This window comes from Zootermopsis nevadensis, unplaced genomic scaffold (genome assembly GCF_977971745.1).
Source record: "Zootermopsis nevadensis isolate Lab colony 2312 unplaced genomic scaffold, Znev_1.0 Znev_ptg000030l, whole genome shotgun sequence".
NCBI lineage: Eukaryota > Metazoa > Arthropoda > Insecta > Blattodea > Termopsidae > Zootermopsis > Zootermopsis nevadensis.
This window is the reverse complement of record NW_028259162.1, coordinates 7645226-7664588: the sequence shown is the minus strand read 5'-3', so window position 1 is coordinate 7664588 and position 19363 is coordinate 7645226. Positions and strand designations below refer to the sequence as shown.

Here is a 19363-nt window from a genome sequence, read left to right as displayed (position 1 = left end):
TCAATACACTGCACACACCTCAAAAATAAAAGTACTGTTAAAACTATGCAGGCAGCAGGAAGGAAACAGGTCTTCATAAAGGCACTACCAGCCGAGCCTCAAACCAACCAACCCTTCTGCAGGAGAGTAGCCCTGCGAAATACTGGCAAAGTAGGAGGGAAAATGTTATGCATCTTACATGACAGATGAACTGGAGTCACTGGTAGGATGGATTATATGGCAAGGTGGAATTCAAGTGTGAGTTAGGAAACATATGCAGGAAATGTGTAGCGAGTTGTTGTAGAAGCTGGCTCCAATTAAGTTACGAACAACATACCACAAGATCCATGAGTAGTTTCGGAGTAATTAACATTCTACTGCATAATCACACTCCCTTCATATGCAGTTAGTAGACTGGTAAATCGCAAACTTTGCCCCCATTAAAAGATCCCACATTTTAATAGCTTCTATCAATACTCGTGGATTCCTCGCCATACAATATTTAGGGCAGCTGTAACTGTATGCCACAAAGGTTTACCAGTGACAAAAGACAGGGGGAACATCAAACCCTCAACAAAATGCCTCACAACCTGACATCAACCATCACATAAACATGGACACTTTTTTATTATACCAAGTTCTTCACTGTACAACCATGATAAATATACTTCTTACGTCTAGTTATGATAGCTTGGAAAGAAAATCACACATTTCAAATGAAAAGAGGCCATTTATTGGATTTATAAAACATCTATAGACATTATTAAAAGTCAATAAAACAGCTATGCCTCTTTTCCATACTCGTATGACACGTAAAATTATCGTGCAGAGACAGACACCTGCCACACCCTTATAGTGTTGTCAGAATAGCCAGCAAACAATGTCTGACCGTCAGTTGACCATGCCAGAGACAAACACTGAGGCGGTTCGGCTTTAGCCGTCTGGGATACAACTTCAGGACGCAACTCTTCAACCATATCCTTGCTCTCCAGATCCTAAAAACAATTTACTTGTGAAATGCAACCAAATATTCAAAAGCATGTTCTTCAGACAGGAATCTATTTCTAGTCAATTTGGCAAGGCAAATTGTTTTCCTGTTAAAAATAACTGCTGAATCCAGAATTATTCAGTAACAAAGATGAATATACAAAATAAATTCCAGCCGATGGTGTCAGTCCCATATCCGCAATACACTCACAGCTCTCATGATTGTTTAGAATTTCATCATGTCCCAACATGCTGGATATGCTAACAAATCAACTTCAAAACACAAGATAACAAAATCAATTTTGCCAAACACGAACGATTACAACTGCACAGTAATGATGAAATAAACTCACAAGTGCTATCTATATTTATAGACAATTAACAAGGGGGCGGATATACATTACCCAAATTTTGATGGAGGGTCCAAATGCTGCACAGAGCCAGTATCTGTTCGGTGAGAAACATAAAGCCGTGATGATATCGTTGTGGTCCAAAGTGTGCAGATGTTTTCCATCATTCAAATCCCACAGCATAGCCTTACAATCCTGTAGTACACAGCCAAAGAATGAATATTAATCTTTTACCACATGCATCATAAAAATACCAAAGTATATACCCCTATACCTTAATCCTATGTTAACATCAAAATCAACCAAATTGTACACAGAAAATTAACAGTTCACACTTCAAGCTCTTGCTGACATTTCTAACAGAACCACAATTCCAAGATACATGCATAAAAATGAAGTAAACTTTGTAAATGGGTACTCTGCTTCAAGAATATGAGCACATTCATAAAATTACAAATTCACAAAATATCAGTGTAAAGAAGCTAAATACATAACCACCAACATTCTTATTTACAGCAACTGTATTGATGAAGTATAATGCTTAGAAATGTCTATGCCATACACCACCTGACATGAAAGCCAAAACCTGCCTGTACAGCATTACTGATAATGTAACAAGAATGGAAATTAGTACTTCGCATGAGTAATATGTACCCACAAAATTAATTTCTTGCAACTCCACATACCTCACCCACCTTGACGTTCATTTATTGCAGATACAAAGTTAAAAACAGCACTGATGTAACAACATATAAAATTTTAACGACATTCATACTCTATGCAACAATCTTTTCTGCTACAAGCCATTGCAAAGAAAATGTCTAACTTTGATGTGGGGACCTTCAAGCAAAAATAGGCTATATTGAGTTAACAAAGACCAAAATAAAATTTACCACCAGATCTCTAATGCATACTTTGTCATCAGTTTAATCACTGTACGTACTGTAAACCTCACTCAATGTTATGAGCTAGTGACAGCATCATTAAACATATCACAAATAAATTAACTCTCATATGGTGTTAATTTTGTTAACTTACAGTGGCTTGCAGCTAAATATTTTATTTCATGAAATTAACTCAATCTTTGATTCTTCAAATTGAAGAATTACATTATACACTCAGAGTTATTTATCACCAATTTGGCATTACACGATCTCAATACATCATATAACTTTTACCTTGCCTCCAGAAGCACATAATGAACCATCTGGAGAGACTGTTACAGTGTTCAAATATCCAGTGTGACCAATGTGGTTGATCTTCAACCTACAGTTTGTTAAGTTCCACACCTAAAAATGCAAACAAATCATCAGAAAACACCAATATTCTTAATGTCATTACCATGTCCACGTTGGAACCTTAAACAACATAAACACTTGTGCCAGCCTTGGAAGGGGGACAATAAAAAAATGAAGGCAGTTAATTTCTTTCAAAGGACCCCCCACCACAAAATTCCCATTACACTCATAAGCATCAAGAACACCAATAAATGACTTTTCATATTTCAAAGCACCAGATGCACACAATGTCTAGACAGACAATACAGTGCATCTTTGGAAATTCACATTGTACACATGAAGCCAGAATACAGAAACTAGTCCTCACCTTCACAACTTTATCCCATCCAGCAGACACTATAATGGGATTAGAATGATTTGGAGAAAAACGAACACAAGACACCCAATCACTATGGCCATCATCCTGTAAGCAACAATTATGAACACAGTAAAATTTCAATCATGTATGACATTGCTGAGAAACATTCATGAAGTCCTGGGGGGGGATTCACATTTTATAAACAATAATGTCCACACACAATGAACTCACCTGAATAGTATACTTGCACTCTGCCAATGTATTCCATAGTTTGATAGTCTTGTCACGGCTTCCTGACACAATCTGCCGATTATCCACAGAGAAAGCAACACTAAGCACATCCTGGAAAATTAAGTACCAATACACAAAAATTAATATGAATGCCTACACTATGCCAAACTAAATGGCCAATAAATTAATTTGGTAGCCTGTTAATACTTACAATCAATGCAGTCTAATCCACCTCTTCTAAAATCTATATAAAAAAAGTTAAAAACAAAAAAGCTTCCTTCCACATCTTGAATAAAAAAAACTCCTCTGCTTTAGCAGTGAATACCTAAACCACCCAAAGAAACTTCCATTTGAGTTACATTTGGGTTCTGTAGGGCAAATGGAGAACATGGTCACACCTTGGTATGATCTTCAAACCTCCTTGTGGTTCGACCAGCAGCCAAGTCCCACAGTCTTAGTGTCTTGTCCCAAGAACCCGAAAGAGCATAATTGCCATCAGAAGAAAGAACAACATCGCTGACAAAATGGGAATGTCCATAAAGGCGTTTCTGTGGGACACCATAATTCGTTTCATCCCTAGTCAGTTTCCATACAATCAAGGTTTTATCTAAAAAGAAGAACAGCAAGTCAGAAACAAGACTTCTCTGAACATCAATCGGGTAAGGTAGAAACAACATAACCGCAATCCAGACCTATTTTGGTATACAATGTACAGATGCCAATGGTCAATTATACACATGGCAGAGACATGTTAACAATGTCTACACCTTATATTCGCATTTATGGTTCAACTAACAAAAGTTACTTCTATACCTCATCGGAATCTAATGGTACTAATTCCAACAGCTGTAACACCGCAACGTTAAAATACGGGCAATTCTAATTACTGTAATGTAGACGATTTCATCTCTGCTGAAAATGTTTACGCTTTATATCCATAATGTACGTATATGTAAAGCAAGTTATGTATTTATATTTAAAATTCTGAGGTTTATGTATATTAATTTGTAAAATTATTTTTCATACTTGTATTGCAGAATCTGAAATTTATGTACATTGATATGTGAAACACGTTCTTGTACTCGTATGTATAATGTATGAAATGACATGTTCTACATCCTTTGGTTGAGTCCTAAGAAGTATCTATGGAATGTAAATAAACTCAACTCTACTCTACTCTGCTAGTACAAATGTCCAACACTAACCGCCCAATATACACAAGTTTATATGATTCAGTTTTATGTTAGATCTGTAATATTTGATGCAAAAATTTCATGTTAACCGGGCAAATTTCAAGACACTCCACACTTAATATATATGCAGACAGTGACCAATTAATTTTACAACTGCAGTTCTTGAATTTTAAAACGCACCGAAACTAAAAGCCAGTGTGTGCATACCAAAATCACGCCGCATTTTACACTTACCTCGAGAACACGAAAGAATCGTATCTGGATATTTTGGGTTTGTAGCAATCTGCGTAACCCAACCATTGTGGCCTCGAAGAGTGCCCCTCAACTGAAGTGTTTCTGACATTACACCTCAATATCTATAAAAGGATTAACACGATCGACAATGATGTAAAATTTCCTTACACCATACAGCACCAACAATCTCTCTACACACGTTAACATCGAAAGGAGTGGACCGGAAAAGGAATTCTAGCATGATCCCTAAAACCTAAGACTACATACTTCCGTCCACGAAGCAAGCGAAGAACACAAAATTCCCCACAAAGCAAAGAGTACAGCAAACAAAGTATATCGTAGGTAACCTACCTAGAATAGATAACCAGGATTAATAATACACGAGTTTATGTAGGAAAGGATGTTGTAATTTACCATAATTGTAGTTAAAAGAGGAACACTGCTAACCAAGAAATTTTGCCTGAAATACACATAATGTACATAGCACTGAAATGGATCTTAGTGAACAGGGTTGGAGGGTGTGAATTTTATTTATGTCTCATAACAGGGACTGGTGACAAGTTCTTTTGAACCCATTAATAAAAGACTGTTCGAGTGTCTTCATGGAGTTAGCTTTTCAAAGGAAGAAAATAAGAGTGCTTCTATGTTTATTTTATACCTTCCATCATATTCTTACTTTACTTTAAATTTGTCATCTCAGCACCATACTTATCTATGTCTTTCTACATCTACTCTGTAGTCTTCCTTTCTTCTGAGTAATAATAACCTGTTGCTCCCAACTTCTTTGTTTCACTCTTGGGCCTCTTACATCCATGTTCACATCTTCTATTTCATGCAATAAATTCAGCAAGGAAAAAGGAATGTAGTGCAGCACTTTACTTCATTAGGCAACAATGATGTCTCAGTTATCACTACATATTGTGCCAACATGTTGGATGTCACAAACAATACTGATCCTGATCATCCAAAATACCAATTTTGATATTGTAACATTAATACATCACCAAATTTTTGACAATTTGTGTCAGAAGAAAGGTAATGGTGGCCAAATGACCAAACCTAGGGTAATATGAATAGGATTTATTTTGACGTAAAGACGTCTATACCGAAGGGTCATTCGGCAAAAAAGTGAAACAAAAATGTGTAAGCTCCATATCAACAATGTGTAAATATGGACCGACAACAAATGGTAAGCTTGCGTGCATTGTTATGTTACCTAATAAACATCATCTGTTTACTCGGCATTGTTGTTACATTACTGCTGTCAACAATCCGCTTTCGTTATTGCAGAAAATTTTGTGCTGGTAAAAACGTTTTAGAATATCACAAGTTTGTCCCATACCAAAACATACAAAATTAATGAAAACTGTGCCTTGGCAAGACTTTTAATTTGAAAGGTAAAGTACATGAAAGTAATACAATTCTAATAACAATTAGGCTCATAGTACAAAAGAGTGATTACACTGAATATTTACCACCTGTATACAGTTCATCACAGAAATGAAAAAAGAAAATCTGGGCCCATTAAAATAAATAAATACAACAAATAAATATCACAGTTCCTTGTTTATAAACTATACACATTCTTGAAAACATTATCTGAATGAGCAATTGACACATCAATCTCTTCCTTGTGGCACTGTTAAAATAAATTCTGCTAGCTGTCAAAATGCTTACAAGTCAACTATGTATAACATACAGAATCATCAGTTGCTAACAGAGAAAAGATGATGAGCACCTTAATCAACATTTCAATATCAAAGAAATTCTTATTTTACAAAACATTATTTTGCAATTACCATATGTAATTATTTACATGAGACTAGAAGATTCACATCTGATAACAGCAATTATGCTTATCCAGCTATACCTGAGAACCAAAAAATAATACTGCTTCTTACAAGTAAATGCCTAAACAACTAAAAGGAATAAATATACTGCTTAACTGGCAGCAGAAGGCACAACCTGCCAGGCACGTATGTGATTATCAGAATAACCAGCAAACAGTGTCTGTCCATCACCAGACCATGCTAGGCAAAGACAGTCTGGTGGGTTTGTGTCTAAGCCTGAAAACTGACTGACTACTTCAGGGCACAGTTCATCCACCAACAATTTTCCTTCCAAGTCCTAAATGAGAGGAAATAAAGAAGTCAAAACCTGTTCAATGCTATTCACAGTCACTGTATTTACCAACTATTAGAGTACTTGTTTGTGGCAGTCTTATGGGTTATGATGCCATCTGGACTATTTGCAAATCTACAAGTCCATATGGCATCAAAAACCAGAAGATCACCATCTCCACTGCCATGAGAACATCAAATTCCAAATTACAGGACTTCAGCTGCTGGATGTAAACTAAACACTGATAATATCTTGTAACTGTATCATGTCTTCTCTACTACTGAATTTGAGGTAATTGCAATTTTTTTGTACTATGAGGGCAGTTCAAATCTAAAATGAAATTTTCATGGTTTCTTGAGGTCTCCATTAGCTGTGAACTTCTCCCAAAGAATTATATCCTGCAGGGATGGGAGAAGTGTGTGCATGTAGCAGAGAGTACATCAAGATCATTGCATATATGATACGCTAACTATACACACTTGAACTTCAATAATGCTTATAACTTTGGTTACAAAAATCAGTAATGCTGTATCAACTGTAGGTGTTAGTGAACAATAATATGACAGAATGAAAATTATTGGTAGACATGAAAGGACTGAGGAAGAAGCAGTCATTTGCCTGGAAATACTGAGAACAATTAAAAACCTGTCGGGATAATATTGTGTCCCAATACAGAAGCAAACTAAAACTTTCCAAGTTAAAGTAAGACTATTACAGACTGAGTAACCTACTTGGTACTTACAATTGTATGTTGCAATTCCAAAGTCAAATAATATATAAAGAATATATATGTACTTCAAAATCCACTCACCCAAATCTTGATGGAGGGTCCTGTAGCAGCACACAACCAGTAACGGTTTGGTGAGAAACAAAGAGCATTGACTATTCCCTTATGCTCCAGAGTATACAAATGCTTTTCATCATTTAAGTCCCACAGCATAACTGTCCAATCCTAGCAAACAGCAAAACCATTTATATAAATGTATTAATTTCAAGAATAGTTCTTTTTCACTTCAACTCAAAGAGTAATATGACCAGAATGTTTCAGTTATTTGTATGATAAAACACTCAGTTTCACAGACACATACCTTACCTCCAGAAGCACAAAGAGAACCATCTGGTGAAACTGTCACAGAATTGAGATAGCCAGTATGGCCAGTATGATCAGTTTTAAGTTTACAATTTGTGAGACTCCAAACCTGTAATAACAGACATTACTAGTTATGATACAATTTAATATAAGAGAAAAAATATGAATTCAAAACCCACCAAAAAGATTCTTCACAATCCCTAGTCTTTAGTACAGAAACTAAAGAGGCCATATAGCTCAACATAATTTAAAAAATCCATGCATGCTCAGATACATTATTTCATAATATAAGGGAATTACACACTGCACTACTACCAAGCAACCAGTACCTTCTTACATACATACCAGTATACATGCCATTTAAAAATGCATGAATATGAAAATGGTCACTGTGCACTGAATAAACCTGATAAGGAGCAGCGACATACTTGACAATTCCCGATAACATCATTCATGATTACATAAATTCATATTCTAATATGGGAGCACAGAATATGCAATTGTATTGAATTCCTGTTATTTCTTACTTTATTAAATGACAGATGTCATGGACTATCATGGAATTAGCTAGATAGGTCTGAAAAAATTACAAAACTTCTCAGACACGATACCTGGTTTCCAAGCAAAAACTTTATCACAATTTTCTTTCTATGAAGAAACATCACTATAGCAATTCAGAAATTCAAAAAGAAGGAAATCCATCTGATGTCAAAGTATGTACAGAATACGTGTTACAAATACTGATATTATATACACTGTGCAACCCTTTCAACTACAAATTAGTGTCTATGTTAAATGGAAACCTGTTTGAAATGGAAAGATGTTCATGTTCACTGGGATTCAGTTATAAGCATGTTTTACCACTTGGATTCCAGTAACATTTCTTCCACATTCATGAAGTTAGCTGATCAGTGATACAGAAATTTAAGGTTAACAGAGCAAAAAATTTAATGTGATAACAGAACCAGTTTGAAGACATTGAAGAAATATGTGTTCCAAAAATGCAATACAGACTAACAGATACACCTTCCATGCAACGACTATAACCCTGGAATACTACACTTATAAATAATCCTTGTAATACTATAATGGGGAACTATATACCCCAAGCGATATTTCAATGACGAGGAGATATATAGTTTGAACAGACAACTTTTATTGAATCAGGAACTTTCTTATACGTAATAATTAATGATATTTTAGTATTTCTTTAACATAATTCATAATTTATGAGCAGTTATTGCACAAACACACTTTGTGGGAATTGCAGACAAATCAATAACACTTTTGACATTTGACTGTTGTTTTTCTGTCATTTTTCCTGGGGTAAACACAACATCGGCCCGAAATAGCAGTGTTGGTAGTGTATCCTTAGTCAATTGAATTTCATCGTCTGCTACCACATCTTCCTCAATATGGTCTTCATCACTGCACTCTTCTTCTTCACGCGAATCTTCATCATCATCTTTCTCAAAGAGAGTTCGCAAAATCTCTTTTTCACTCAGGGACTTATTTTCCATTTTCTTCTAAACTAAAAAGAAAGTTTCGTGCATCAAATGTGCTTTCTACAACAAAGAAATGAACCCCACAAAAAGCGCTCTTATTTACTCTGTAATGAACACATAACCATTCTTTTATACTTGTGTACATGTTTCCATGTTGTTTCATATATATCCTTAGTCAATTGTGATTATAATGAAATAAAATTAAAATATCATTCACAGTTTTACTTACATAAATACTACACTGGGGTATTCAGTTCCCCAACAATGCTACTGAACAAGAACACAACCACTTCAAACAAGTTCAAACCTGCTGTTGCAGAGATATTGGTCTGATATGAGAATACAGGGAATGAAAACGTAGGCAGTGCAACCATCTCTTGGCAGCAACAACAACAACAACAACAACAAAAAATAAATAAATAAATAAATAAATAAATAAAAAATAAAATAAAATAATAATAATAATAATAATAAAATATATATATATATATATAATAATAATCGGTTGGGGAATCCAGTACCCCACCATAGTATTCCAGGGATAATGTGGTCTGACTGTATTAAACATGCTTTACTGGTGTTACACAAAATAATTAAAATTGGAACTTAAATTATACTTTACCTTGACCTTCTTATCCCAGCCACAGGACACAATGACTGGAGTCTGTAAATTTGGCGAGAACCTAACACAAGAAACCCAGTCTGTGTGGCCCTCATCCTGAGAATGGAAAGTCATTATGTAGCATTCACCAAATTGTTGCAATTCACAAATTACACACATACTAACCAATAAACTTACTTGCATTGTATATTTACATTGTGCTAATGTATTCCAAAGTTTAATAGTTCTATCTCTGCTAGCAGACACAATTTGTCTATTATCAGCTGAGAATGCAACACTCAGCACATCCTGTAAAATAAATAACAACTAATTTCAGCAGTGTGATGGTGATTTCTCATAATCCTGAATAATTAAGTAAAGTTACAAAAAGGAAAAAGTAATTTTTTACTCATGGGAACTAAACTTCCCAATCCTGACAATTCTAATAGTTTAATGCAACAGGCTAATGGGTATAAATAGTGTAGGAGATGATAAATTTAAAGGTCTGAATGTGGTTTACTGTACAGTATGTAAGTAATGCTATACCATGAAAGCACAATGGAAAATTTCATGCTTAGTTATAAATAATGAATTGTTTTAGCAACAGACATTTTGTTCAGAATAGTAATATATGTGCTTTGTGGGTACCATTTACTAATAAGAGACCAAGGTATATTAATGCATAAAAATGACAAACCTTATTATGATTGACAAACAGGCGAGTGCTGACTCCTTTAGTTAGATCCCAAAGTCTGAGAGTCTTATCCCAGGAACCAGAGAGAGCAAAATGCCCATCGGACGATATCACAGTATCACTAACAAAATGACTGTGACCCTGTAACCGTTTTTGAGGGATACCAAAATTTGACTCATCACGAACCAATTTCCATAACATCAACGAACGATCTGAAGATAAAACGTGGCAAAATCAACAAGTTTCTCTTCTTTTAAGTTATACTTCAAACCAAGTACACTAAACAGGTACACATAAGGTAAACCTATTAAAGTTGACAGCACTACTATAAAGTACCTGGCTTGGCTATCAAACTTTAACGTGCACATCAACTTCTTACTTTCACACTATCACCACATGTTACTGACTTTGGCCTACCTCGAGATGAAGATAATATCATATCTGGATATTTAACATTCGTAGCAATTTGTGTAACCCAACCATCGTGGCCTCGAAGAGTACCTCGCAATTGTAGAGACTCAGACATTTTCTTCGAAAGAATTAAATTAGAACAAACCAAAATCTACAACCACGCCTCTAAAACTCTATTTACATTTGTGGTTTGAATTCCCTCTATAGATCCAATTTATAACCTAAATGTGTCACGTGATGGCGCTAGATCTGTCATAAATTGGAATTTTCAAAGATGGTACATCAAACAGCATTCATTTGTATATTTAAAATAAATAAAAGAACATCGCAAATTAGTGATTAAAACATTACGTAGAATATAAATTCGCCAAATTTACAGTTATATGTACTCTATCAGAATTGTATACTGTACAGCTCAAGAATGTTATTGTGTGACATCAATAAAATCTTCTCGGGCAAATGACATGTCTTATCACGAACTTCTTTGGACGTCTCAAACCAAATTTCATAGTTATTTACGAAAGAAAAAACTTATTCGACACTTCTCTAAAATTGAATAATACTAGAAGTCACAAAGTTAAATTTTTCATATTGTGTAACTACGTACATATTACAGAATTTATTGAAATTTAAATAAAACATTCCGCTAGATGACGCAGAAATCAGTATTCGTGGGGTTTTCAGCATATACGGAGTGACGTCACTTTGAAGTATTATCGGCCATCTTGGAGTGTGTGTAACTAGTGTAAAAGGATTAATTAATTTCATATGCAATTCGTATATTTTGAAGTTTATTTTATGTTCTGTACATTTCATGAACAGTGATATTTGTTATAATATATTTAAATAGGCCAACACAATGGAAGAAAAGGCTTCCTTGAAGGAATTAGACCAGTGGATAGAACAATTGAATGAATGCAAACAACTGACAGAAAGCCAAGTAAAAACATTATGTGATAAGGTAAGTGGCATGAAAATAAATGTAAAGTACTATGTACATGTGATATATAGCAGAGTATAACCTTATAATTTAGTGTTCAAATTAGAATTTTTTATTATACTTGTAGTAGCCATGTTAATATTTGATTTTTTGGTCACTAATAAAGATTGTTTCTATTTTCATACGTGCCCTTTATGAGTGGGTGTGCCAATGTTTAGCATTGTAATAATATATAAGGTGCAGTAAGTATACTTTTGTCTGATATCGAAAGCAACATTTCTTTTCTATAGCAAAGCTTATTGAATTTCAGGCAAAGGAAATATTAGCCAAAGAATCAAATGTGCAGGAAGTGAAGTGTCCTGTGACAGTTTGTGGAGATGTCCACGGACAGTTTCATGATTTGATGGAACTGTTCCGAATAGGTGGAAGGTCACCAGATACAAACTATCTCTTTATGGGAGACTATGTTGACCGTGGGTATTATTCAGTGGAAACTGTTACACTATTAGTTGCATTGAAGGTGAGTCAGTATTTATAGCATCATGTTCTTGAACTCAAATGGTCTGGTTTTTAGGACTTTGTTATTAATTAAAATTTTAATAACCATCAGATATAAGTGTATGTATTATTTGTATTTCATCGTCTATTAATATGCACTGTAGCTTAATATGGTTTATTTGAATTCAATATAATTTAGTATATGCTTACTGCAGATGTAATTAATGTAGATTTTATTAGTTACTTAGCTTATATTTATTCCTGTGCAGCAATATAACCATAGATGTTAAAGAAACCAAATACATTAAACATGTTTTGTATCATTCTCTACATTTTGGGATCTGTAGTTCAGTTTGTCTTATTCTCCCATAAAATAATAAATGCAGCTCATGGTTAGGTATTGTGTGTGGATGTGTAATTTTCCTACATAACTCTCAAGAGCTTCATTACCATCTTCTGAGAAACATTTTGTGAAAATGAGGAAATAGGCAGGCCATTGCTTATAGATGTGCAGTAGGAAGAGCCAGCCAGGCAACTGTGTAGTGTTTTGCTGAAAGACCTTATATAATTAGTTGTAATAAGTTAAGGGTAATTAAGACTCTTGTTTTCAGGTTCGTTATCGGGAAAGAATAACAATTTTGCGTGGTAATCATGAATCTAGACAAATCACACAAGTGTATGGTTTTTATGATGAGTGTCTACGCAAATATGGAAATGCTAATGTATGGAAGTTTTTCACCGACTTATTTGACTACCTGCCATTGACAGCACTGGTGGATGGACAGATATTCTGTCTCCATGGAGGTCTTTCTCCATCAATAGACACACTTGATCACATCCGGGCATTAGATCGTCTTCAAGAAGTCCCACATGAGGTGAGGAAATAGGACTTCTTTGTAACTTGAGGGATGTAAAGGTCAAGTCAGAGTCTTATATTATTGCTTTTTAACCCATGACATTTTAATTTCATAATAAAGCTTATGTGTTTTAGGGTCCAATGTGTGATTTATTGTGGTCTGATCCTGATGATCGGGGAGGTTGGGGTATTTCACCCCGTGGTGCCGGTTACACCTTTGGTCAGGATATTTCAGAGACGTTTAATCATTCAAATGGACTGACTCTTGTGTCACGAGCACACCAACTTGTTATGGAGGGTTATAACTGGTGAGTTGTTTTAGATTAAAATGTGCGTGTACACTTTTCTTGCACTGTTTTAATATACAAGATTTAATTAATATAACAATGTTTCAGGTGCCATGATCGTAATGTAGTTACAATTTTCTCAGCACCCAATTATTGCTATCGTTGTGGAAACCAAGCAGCCATAATGGAACTGGATGATGCATTGAAATACTCATTGTGAGTATGAAGAATAGTTCTTGAAAGGTTTAGTTTATATTGGATATGTAGACTTTTTTGCTGAAATTTACTGTTTATTTGCAGCCTACAATTTGACCCAGCCCCACGACGTGGTGAGCCACATGTCACGAGAAGGACTCCAGACTACTTCCTGTAAATCATCACATCAGGACCAAGCAGTTGGCATTTAACTGCCAGGCTGCCTTGTGTTTACATTACCCATGCCCCCTCCTCTATGGGCGTTTTTAGTACCCAAAATGCCAGCAAAATTAAATGTGCTGCTACGTATTTTTATGTGAGACACCTCCCTAGATATAGATGATCTGACTGTTTTGACATAAAATTACACTAAAATCTTGTTATTATGAAATTTCCTTTCAGTTTAGGGCTAAGTATTGTGTTCCCTTTTATGTAAAATTTGGTGAACACATTAAAGATTTACTTGCATACAGGACTGATTTTATAATAATAAGATTTTATTGTACTGTATCTACTAGTAAAATTAAGCAACTTTTATTTTGCTCAGTGTAATATCTACACCGACAAGGGTATAAAACATAAATGAAACCCTTTGAATTGTATGAAATATGGTAACAAAAACAAGCCTGTTTGGGCTTGTCTTATAATGTCTCCACGAAGTTGTGAGATTATAAGGTTGCAATGCTGCAAATTCCGCATTTTGTATCCTTCCACCCCATTGCAAATTATATAAAACTGTGGTGGCATGAAGTATGAAAACTTTCCTCCTTCCCTTGTATTTCCCATTTGTGCTCCTAAGTAAATTATCTTGTAAGGCAGATTACTGTACACTTGTAATATTGTGTTTTAGGTTGTGTTAGTGATATGACTGAAGATTTCTGCTTCATTTGGTCACTTGATAATAGCCTGTGACTGGGCACACTTCAGTTATGATTGCCCAGCATAAATTATCACTACAGAACTACTAGTTATAGCAATTTTTGTCACTGTTCTTTATTTTCTACAGTCCATGTCTATGATTGTCTTGTATATTATTAAAGTATGAGTTATACAGTATCTGATTAGTTTGTAGATCATTTCAGAGTTTAATATTGTCTTTTCTTTTAAAACATTCATATGAATGCAGAATAAATCTGTTCTATTTGGAATGGTCTTGTAAGTTGGTGGATTTGGGCATAAACAATGGTAGCTGAGATTCTTAATTTTTATAAATTGTACAGTTCATGCGTAGTTATTGGATGCTTGACATTATGCTTTCTAATTATTATTTGGTATGGCTTCATCTAATTTAAGGAAGTCATGGTAACATTTAGTATTAGTCAGTTATTGTTGTTTATGTCAAGAGTCTTGACTAGAATTACTTCCTTCCTGATCCAATGAATTGGTGACCAAAATTGAAGTAGAACTGGCTCATATATTAATAAATGGCTTAGTGAGAGCAGAGGTTTTCATGGCAATGTTTATGAAGGTGGCTGTCTTCTGGGATGGACAACATGGTGCAACATCCCAGAAGACAGTCATCTTAACAAATGCATAGTTTCTAATAAAGATGCTTAAACTATTCAGTACAATATGAATTATATCATTAGCACAGCCATACAAAATTAAAAATGTATGATTCGGTTCGGGCTACAAGCAACGACGAGTACCTAACTTAGAGTTTAAAAAGATGCAACTGGAACTTCATGAAATTTGGTAATATTAATAGGAAATAATTAACCTTTATTATGCAAGAATACTGAGGCCACAACCTAGACTCCACTCCAGGATTTAATGGTTTAGTGTTATGCTACTGAAATGCATGTTCAGCTTGAGATCCATAAGCTGACGCACATTGCCAAGAAAGGTTAAGAGACCAAAGTTCCTATGGAAGTGTGGACAAACGATGCAAGATACTGTTTTCCACTGAGATCAACAGCTTAATTTAGAATGGGGAAACTTTTATAATTGCAGTGAACCTACAAAGTCTACAATATAATGGAATACATTACAATCATACAAATTATATTACTGCATGAAAATCTGCATTTTTGAGAATCTAATTTATTATAGAAAGACTGTTGCAGAGTTGTGCTGGTGTGTTGTTTTTCCACATCAGATGAATGGGTCTTTTGAAAGGAGGCTGGATGTTCAATTTATTGTAATATTCTTTGGGACTAGAATACTAATTTCACAAAATGATTCAGGCACTTAATTTGTTATTTTCAAGTGACCTGTAGTGACATCAATCACTTTGTTTCATAAAAGTGGACAGTTTGTTCAGACATTAATGCTATGCAAATTTCTGTTTCCTTCTGTAAAACAGACCAAAAAGAACACAGATGACAAACATCTGCTGCTTTTGTTATCTAGTTTGCATCTTGCATCACATATACATCATGATAAGAGTTGATTCACTTCCAAAAGAGCTTTGTAAATGAAACAGATAAGAACATCTGAGTCACAACTGATAAGATATATAGTTTAGATCCATCCAGGAGTAAATTAAAATAAATTGTTCTTAATGTAAATAAATGAATTCTGGTAAAACTCTGGGTCTACTTTTCTTAGGTACACATTTCTAGTCTTACAGATCCTGTTTTTTTAATGTCTTACTTAAGAAATGTGTATGTATAATGATTTGGTGACAGTAGGAGAATGATGTAATCATGAGGTTAACAGCTGGGGAACTGAAGGAGCCTTGACCATATTGTTTTTACTAATGTTACCTATATTTTTCAATGGCTGTTTAGTTTGTCATGGTACACCACGTTCTAATTGAATAATATACATGAACATCACCTTCATTCAGAACCTGCTGCAAATATATTCATGATATACTCTGCTGGTTTTAAGGAAGCATTTTTCTTAGAACTCTGATGGTTGGCAAATAAACCAAACAGTATTTTATATTAGAACCAATATCTCAACACACTGACCCGATCATCCTTTTGCTCACTTGAACGAAATTATGAAGTGGTTGATACACACAATGCATGCAAGAGCAAGGTGTGAAAACTCTTGGTAGTATCATTTGGAGGACAACCTTATGGGAATAAATGTTGCTGTGATGATAAATGAAACTGAAATGGTTTGGGACAGGGTTCAGTAACAGAATTTTGTATAATACTGATAAATTTGGCTCTTTCAGTAAAAACATAGTCATATACTAGGAATGAATATAATTTTCCTGCTGGTGGCCTGCAACAAAATACAATATTGTCATGGTACTGATATGTTAACTTACCCTTAAGTCCAACCAAACCTCAACTCACGAAAATGTATGTAATCATGATCATGTGGCTGTTTAGTCCTATAGCACACACCAAGTGCATTGATGATGGGCAGGGGAAACTGAAGTATTTGGAGTAAAACCTCCTCCAGTGCTGACTTGTACATTACAAATCCTACATGGACTATCCCTGGATTGAATCTGAGTCTCTGTGGTAAGAATGAGGAAAGAAACTGTCAGAGTTATGGCACAACCAAACACTGGCAAGGACAAAACATGCTGATGTAGCAGGATCCAAAGCTAATGGTGACAGTGAGCCAAAATGCAGCTGTAAAAAAACTCATTTTAAAAAGTGTTGATGGAAAGTAAGTATATTTTAAATTGATAGTAAAACACAAATATTTAAAGTAAATATTAAAATAAAATATTGATTTTAAAAACAAATTTAATAAAAATAATATGACTGGCAATGCCAGAAACTGAAGACCAGTGTATCAGTATGTATATAGTGTTCCATTTAAAATACCCCCAACTACAAAAGTACTTACAAGCTTTGGTGGCATCAATACAACTAGGCAAATGTTTTTTTTAGTTTTTGTTAGGAAGAACTTAGAGAACCACTTTACAGTTGGTGCTGAAAATGTCTACCACCTTCTCAAAGACAAGAATCCACCCTTTCTAGCATGTTTTGTGTGACTTTCAAAGTGTTTCAGGTCAGTGTTACATTTCAGTTGTTCCATATTTCATGGGTTAATTGAATAAACTCTTGTCTGATGATGTAATATCTGGAGATTATGGTGCCCAAAGGTCATACCTAACAATGCGATTACCAAAACACTCGCACAGTAAAGTGGTTGTGTCTGTGTGGGCTATCACCCAATCATTTAGACTGAAACCGGCAATCCCTTTAATTTTCTTCCATATTGCAGAAAGTCACAACTGTAAACTGTCCAATATCAGGCATGTTTCCTGTCACAAACACTTCTTGTGCCCTGAAATTTGTTTCCAGACTGTGTACTGTCTTATTTTGTACTTGTCAGGATATATATTGCTAAATGCTTCATGAACAGTAGCAAACAATTCTGATGTGAAGTAATTTTTGAGAATGAACACATATTCTGCTCATGAACATACCATGTTTGCAACTACACAGTTTGTGGCACGAGTGATGGCCAAGTAGCCAAGGTAACCTTGACTCAGGTGCCAGTTGGGAAAGAGTGTTACATGGGATGGACCTGTATCTGAGTTCACTTTTGTACTGTAGTAGTATTATTGGGTTGTATTTTAGACAGCACATATGTATATGTAATGTGCGTCTGTGTGAAGCAAAATCTTGGCTCATGGCTTCCTGCTTATGAAAGAACCTTAATGTAACGTAAAGTTTGTGGTCACACTGACATAAGTAACTCACCTTACAAAGACTACACGGCTGTAAGAGCTTTACCACTGAGTCGAAACGATGTCACTTTCTCCCAAGTTAGCCTCAATGGATTCTGAAGAATCTATGTAAAATAATTACTTTGTGAAAATCATGGTTCATCAGCAACCAAGGAAACTGATTTCTTGAAACCTGGAAAATGTAACTGAGATGCAAAGTACAAAGAGACCACATACATGTATGTCCATCCATCCATAAAGGTTTCCCTCAAGGAGAATCCCAAGCTGGATAATTACCTAGGCATTCAAAATGGTCAAATTCTGGATTTATTTTGTAAAAGCTAACAGTCATACTTACTTTTCCCCCTGGTTTCATCACAAGCTTTTAACTGTCCTGCTCTCAATAAGCACATTTCACATTCATCTTTTTTTGATGATGTTCAGGAAGACTTACCAATATAATATGTTATGTAGTGTCCTTACAGTCTGTATTATTGAGATGCAACAAATTCAGTCCTAGAACTTTACAATCAGCAATTGTATGTACTCAGTGACTTTGTAGTATACTTAATGAGTGGAATTAAAGTCATGTCTGTATCCAAAGTTATATTAAAATATACCTATACACATACATGTCAGGTTGTAAAGTGGCCTGACAAGGTGACAGGATATAACTATCAAATTATTACAGGAGGTATGTGCGATAAAAGTGATAACCTGGCAGGCTGTAAAGGGCCTTCTCACAGATGTCCTAAAACAATGTGAATAAAGTAAAGCAAAAGGGTTTGTGTGATTTAACAGAAGTAATGATGGAGATTAAAATTTCAAGAGGGTATAAAATATTGCCAATTAAATAGACTTGGTGAGCCATACACTATTGATGAATCCCACAACATTATACAAATTTACAAATGTAGATACAGAAGGATATGCACTACTTCCACAAATATATACTATCGTAATTATTCACACTAAGACCTGGGATGAAATAAAAATTAAATCATGTC

General features: G+C 34.9%; 3 protein-coding genes across 7 annotated transcripts; 1 reads left to right on the top strand and 2 right to left on the bottom strand.

Annotated features, from left to right (window-relative positions):
- Positions 1–587: 587 nt before the first annotated feature.
- Positions 588–4713, bottom strand: LOC110831024 (small ribosomal subunit protein RACK1). Its single transcript, XM_022066546.2, has 7 exons — positions 4571–4713; positions 3542–3750; positions 3144–3254; positions 2922–3017; positions 2495–2605; positions 1371–1511; positions 588–974 (listed from the first exon to the last, which is right to left on the bottom strand). Exons 1-7 carry the CDS (start codon positions 4677–4679, stop codon positions 798–800), a joined length of 954 nt encoding a protein of 317 aa, XP_021922238.1. The 5' UTR covers positions 4680–4713; the 3' UTR covers positions 588–797.
- On the bottom strand, positions 4571–11498 carry LOC110831022 (small ribosomal subunit protein RACK1). 4 transcript variants are annotated; one of them, XM_022066543.2, is made up of 7 exons: positions 10999–11498; positions 10585–10793; positions 10086–10196; positions 9909–10004; positions 7780–7890; positions 7503–7643; positions 4571–5395 (listed from the first exon to the last, which is right to left on the bottom strand). In XM_022066543.2, exons 1-7 carry the CDS (start codon positions 11105–11107, stop codon positions 5387–5389), a joined length of 786 nt encoding a protein of 261 aa, XP_021922235.1. In that variant the 5' UTR covers positions 11108–11498; the 3' UTR covers positions 4571–5386. The 4 variants fall into 4 exon arrangements, with proteins under 4 accessions (XP_021922235.1, XP_087214849.1, XP_021922233.1 ...); XM_087358723.1 differs by lacking the exon at positions 4571–5395 and adding an exon at positions 5931–6697 and having other exon boundaries at positions 10918–11498; XM_022066541.2 differs by lacking the exon at positions 4571–5395 and adding an exon at positions 5931–6697.
- A 105-nt stretch (positions 11499–11603) lies between these two features.
- Positions 11604–14916, top strand: mts (protein phosphatase 2 catalytic subunit mts). Of its 2 annotated transcripts, XM_022066545.2 has the most exons (7): positions 11604–11724; positions 11843–11953; positions 12243–12452; positions 13042–13305; positions 13422–13594; positions 13682–13789; positions 13874–14916. In XM_022066545.2, exons 2-7 carry the CDS (start codon positions 11852–11854, stop codon positions 13944–13946), a joined length of 930 nt encoding a protein of 309 aa, XP_021922237.1. In that variant the 5' UTR covers positions 11604–11724; positions 11843–11851; the 3' UTR covers positions 13947–14916. The 2 variants fall into 2 exon arrangements, with proteins under 2 accessions (XP_021922237.1, XP_087214852.1); XM_087358726.1 differs by having other exon boundaries at positions 11702–11953.
- Positions 14917–19363: the final 4447 nt, after the last annotated feature.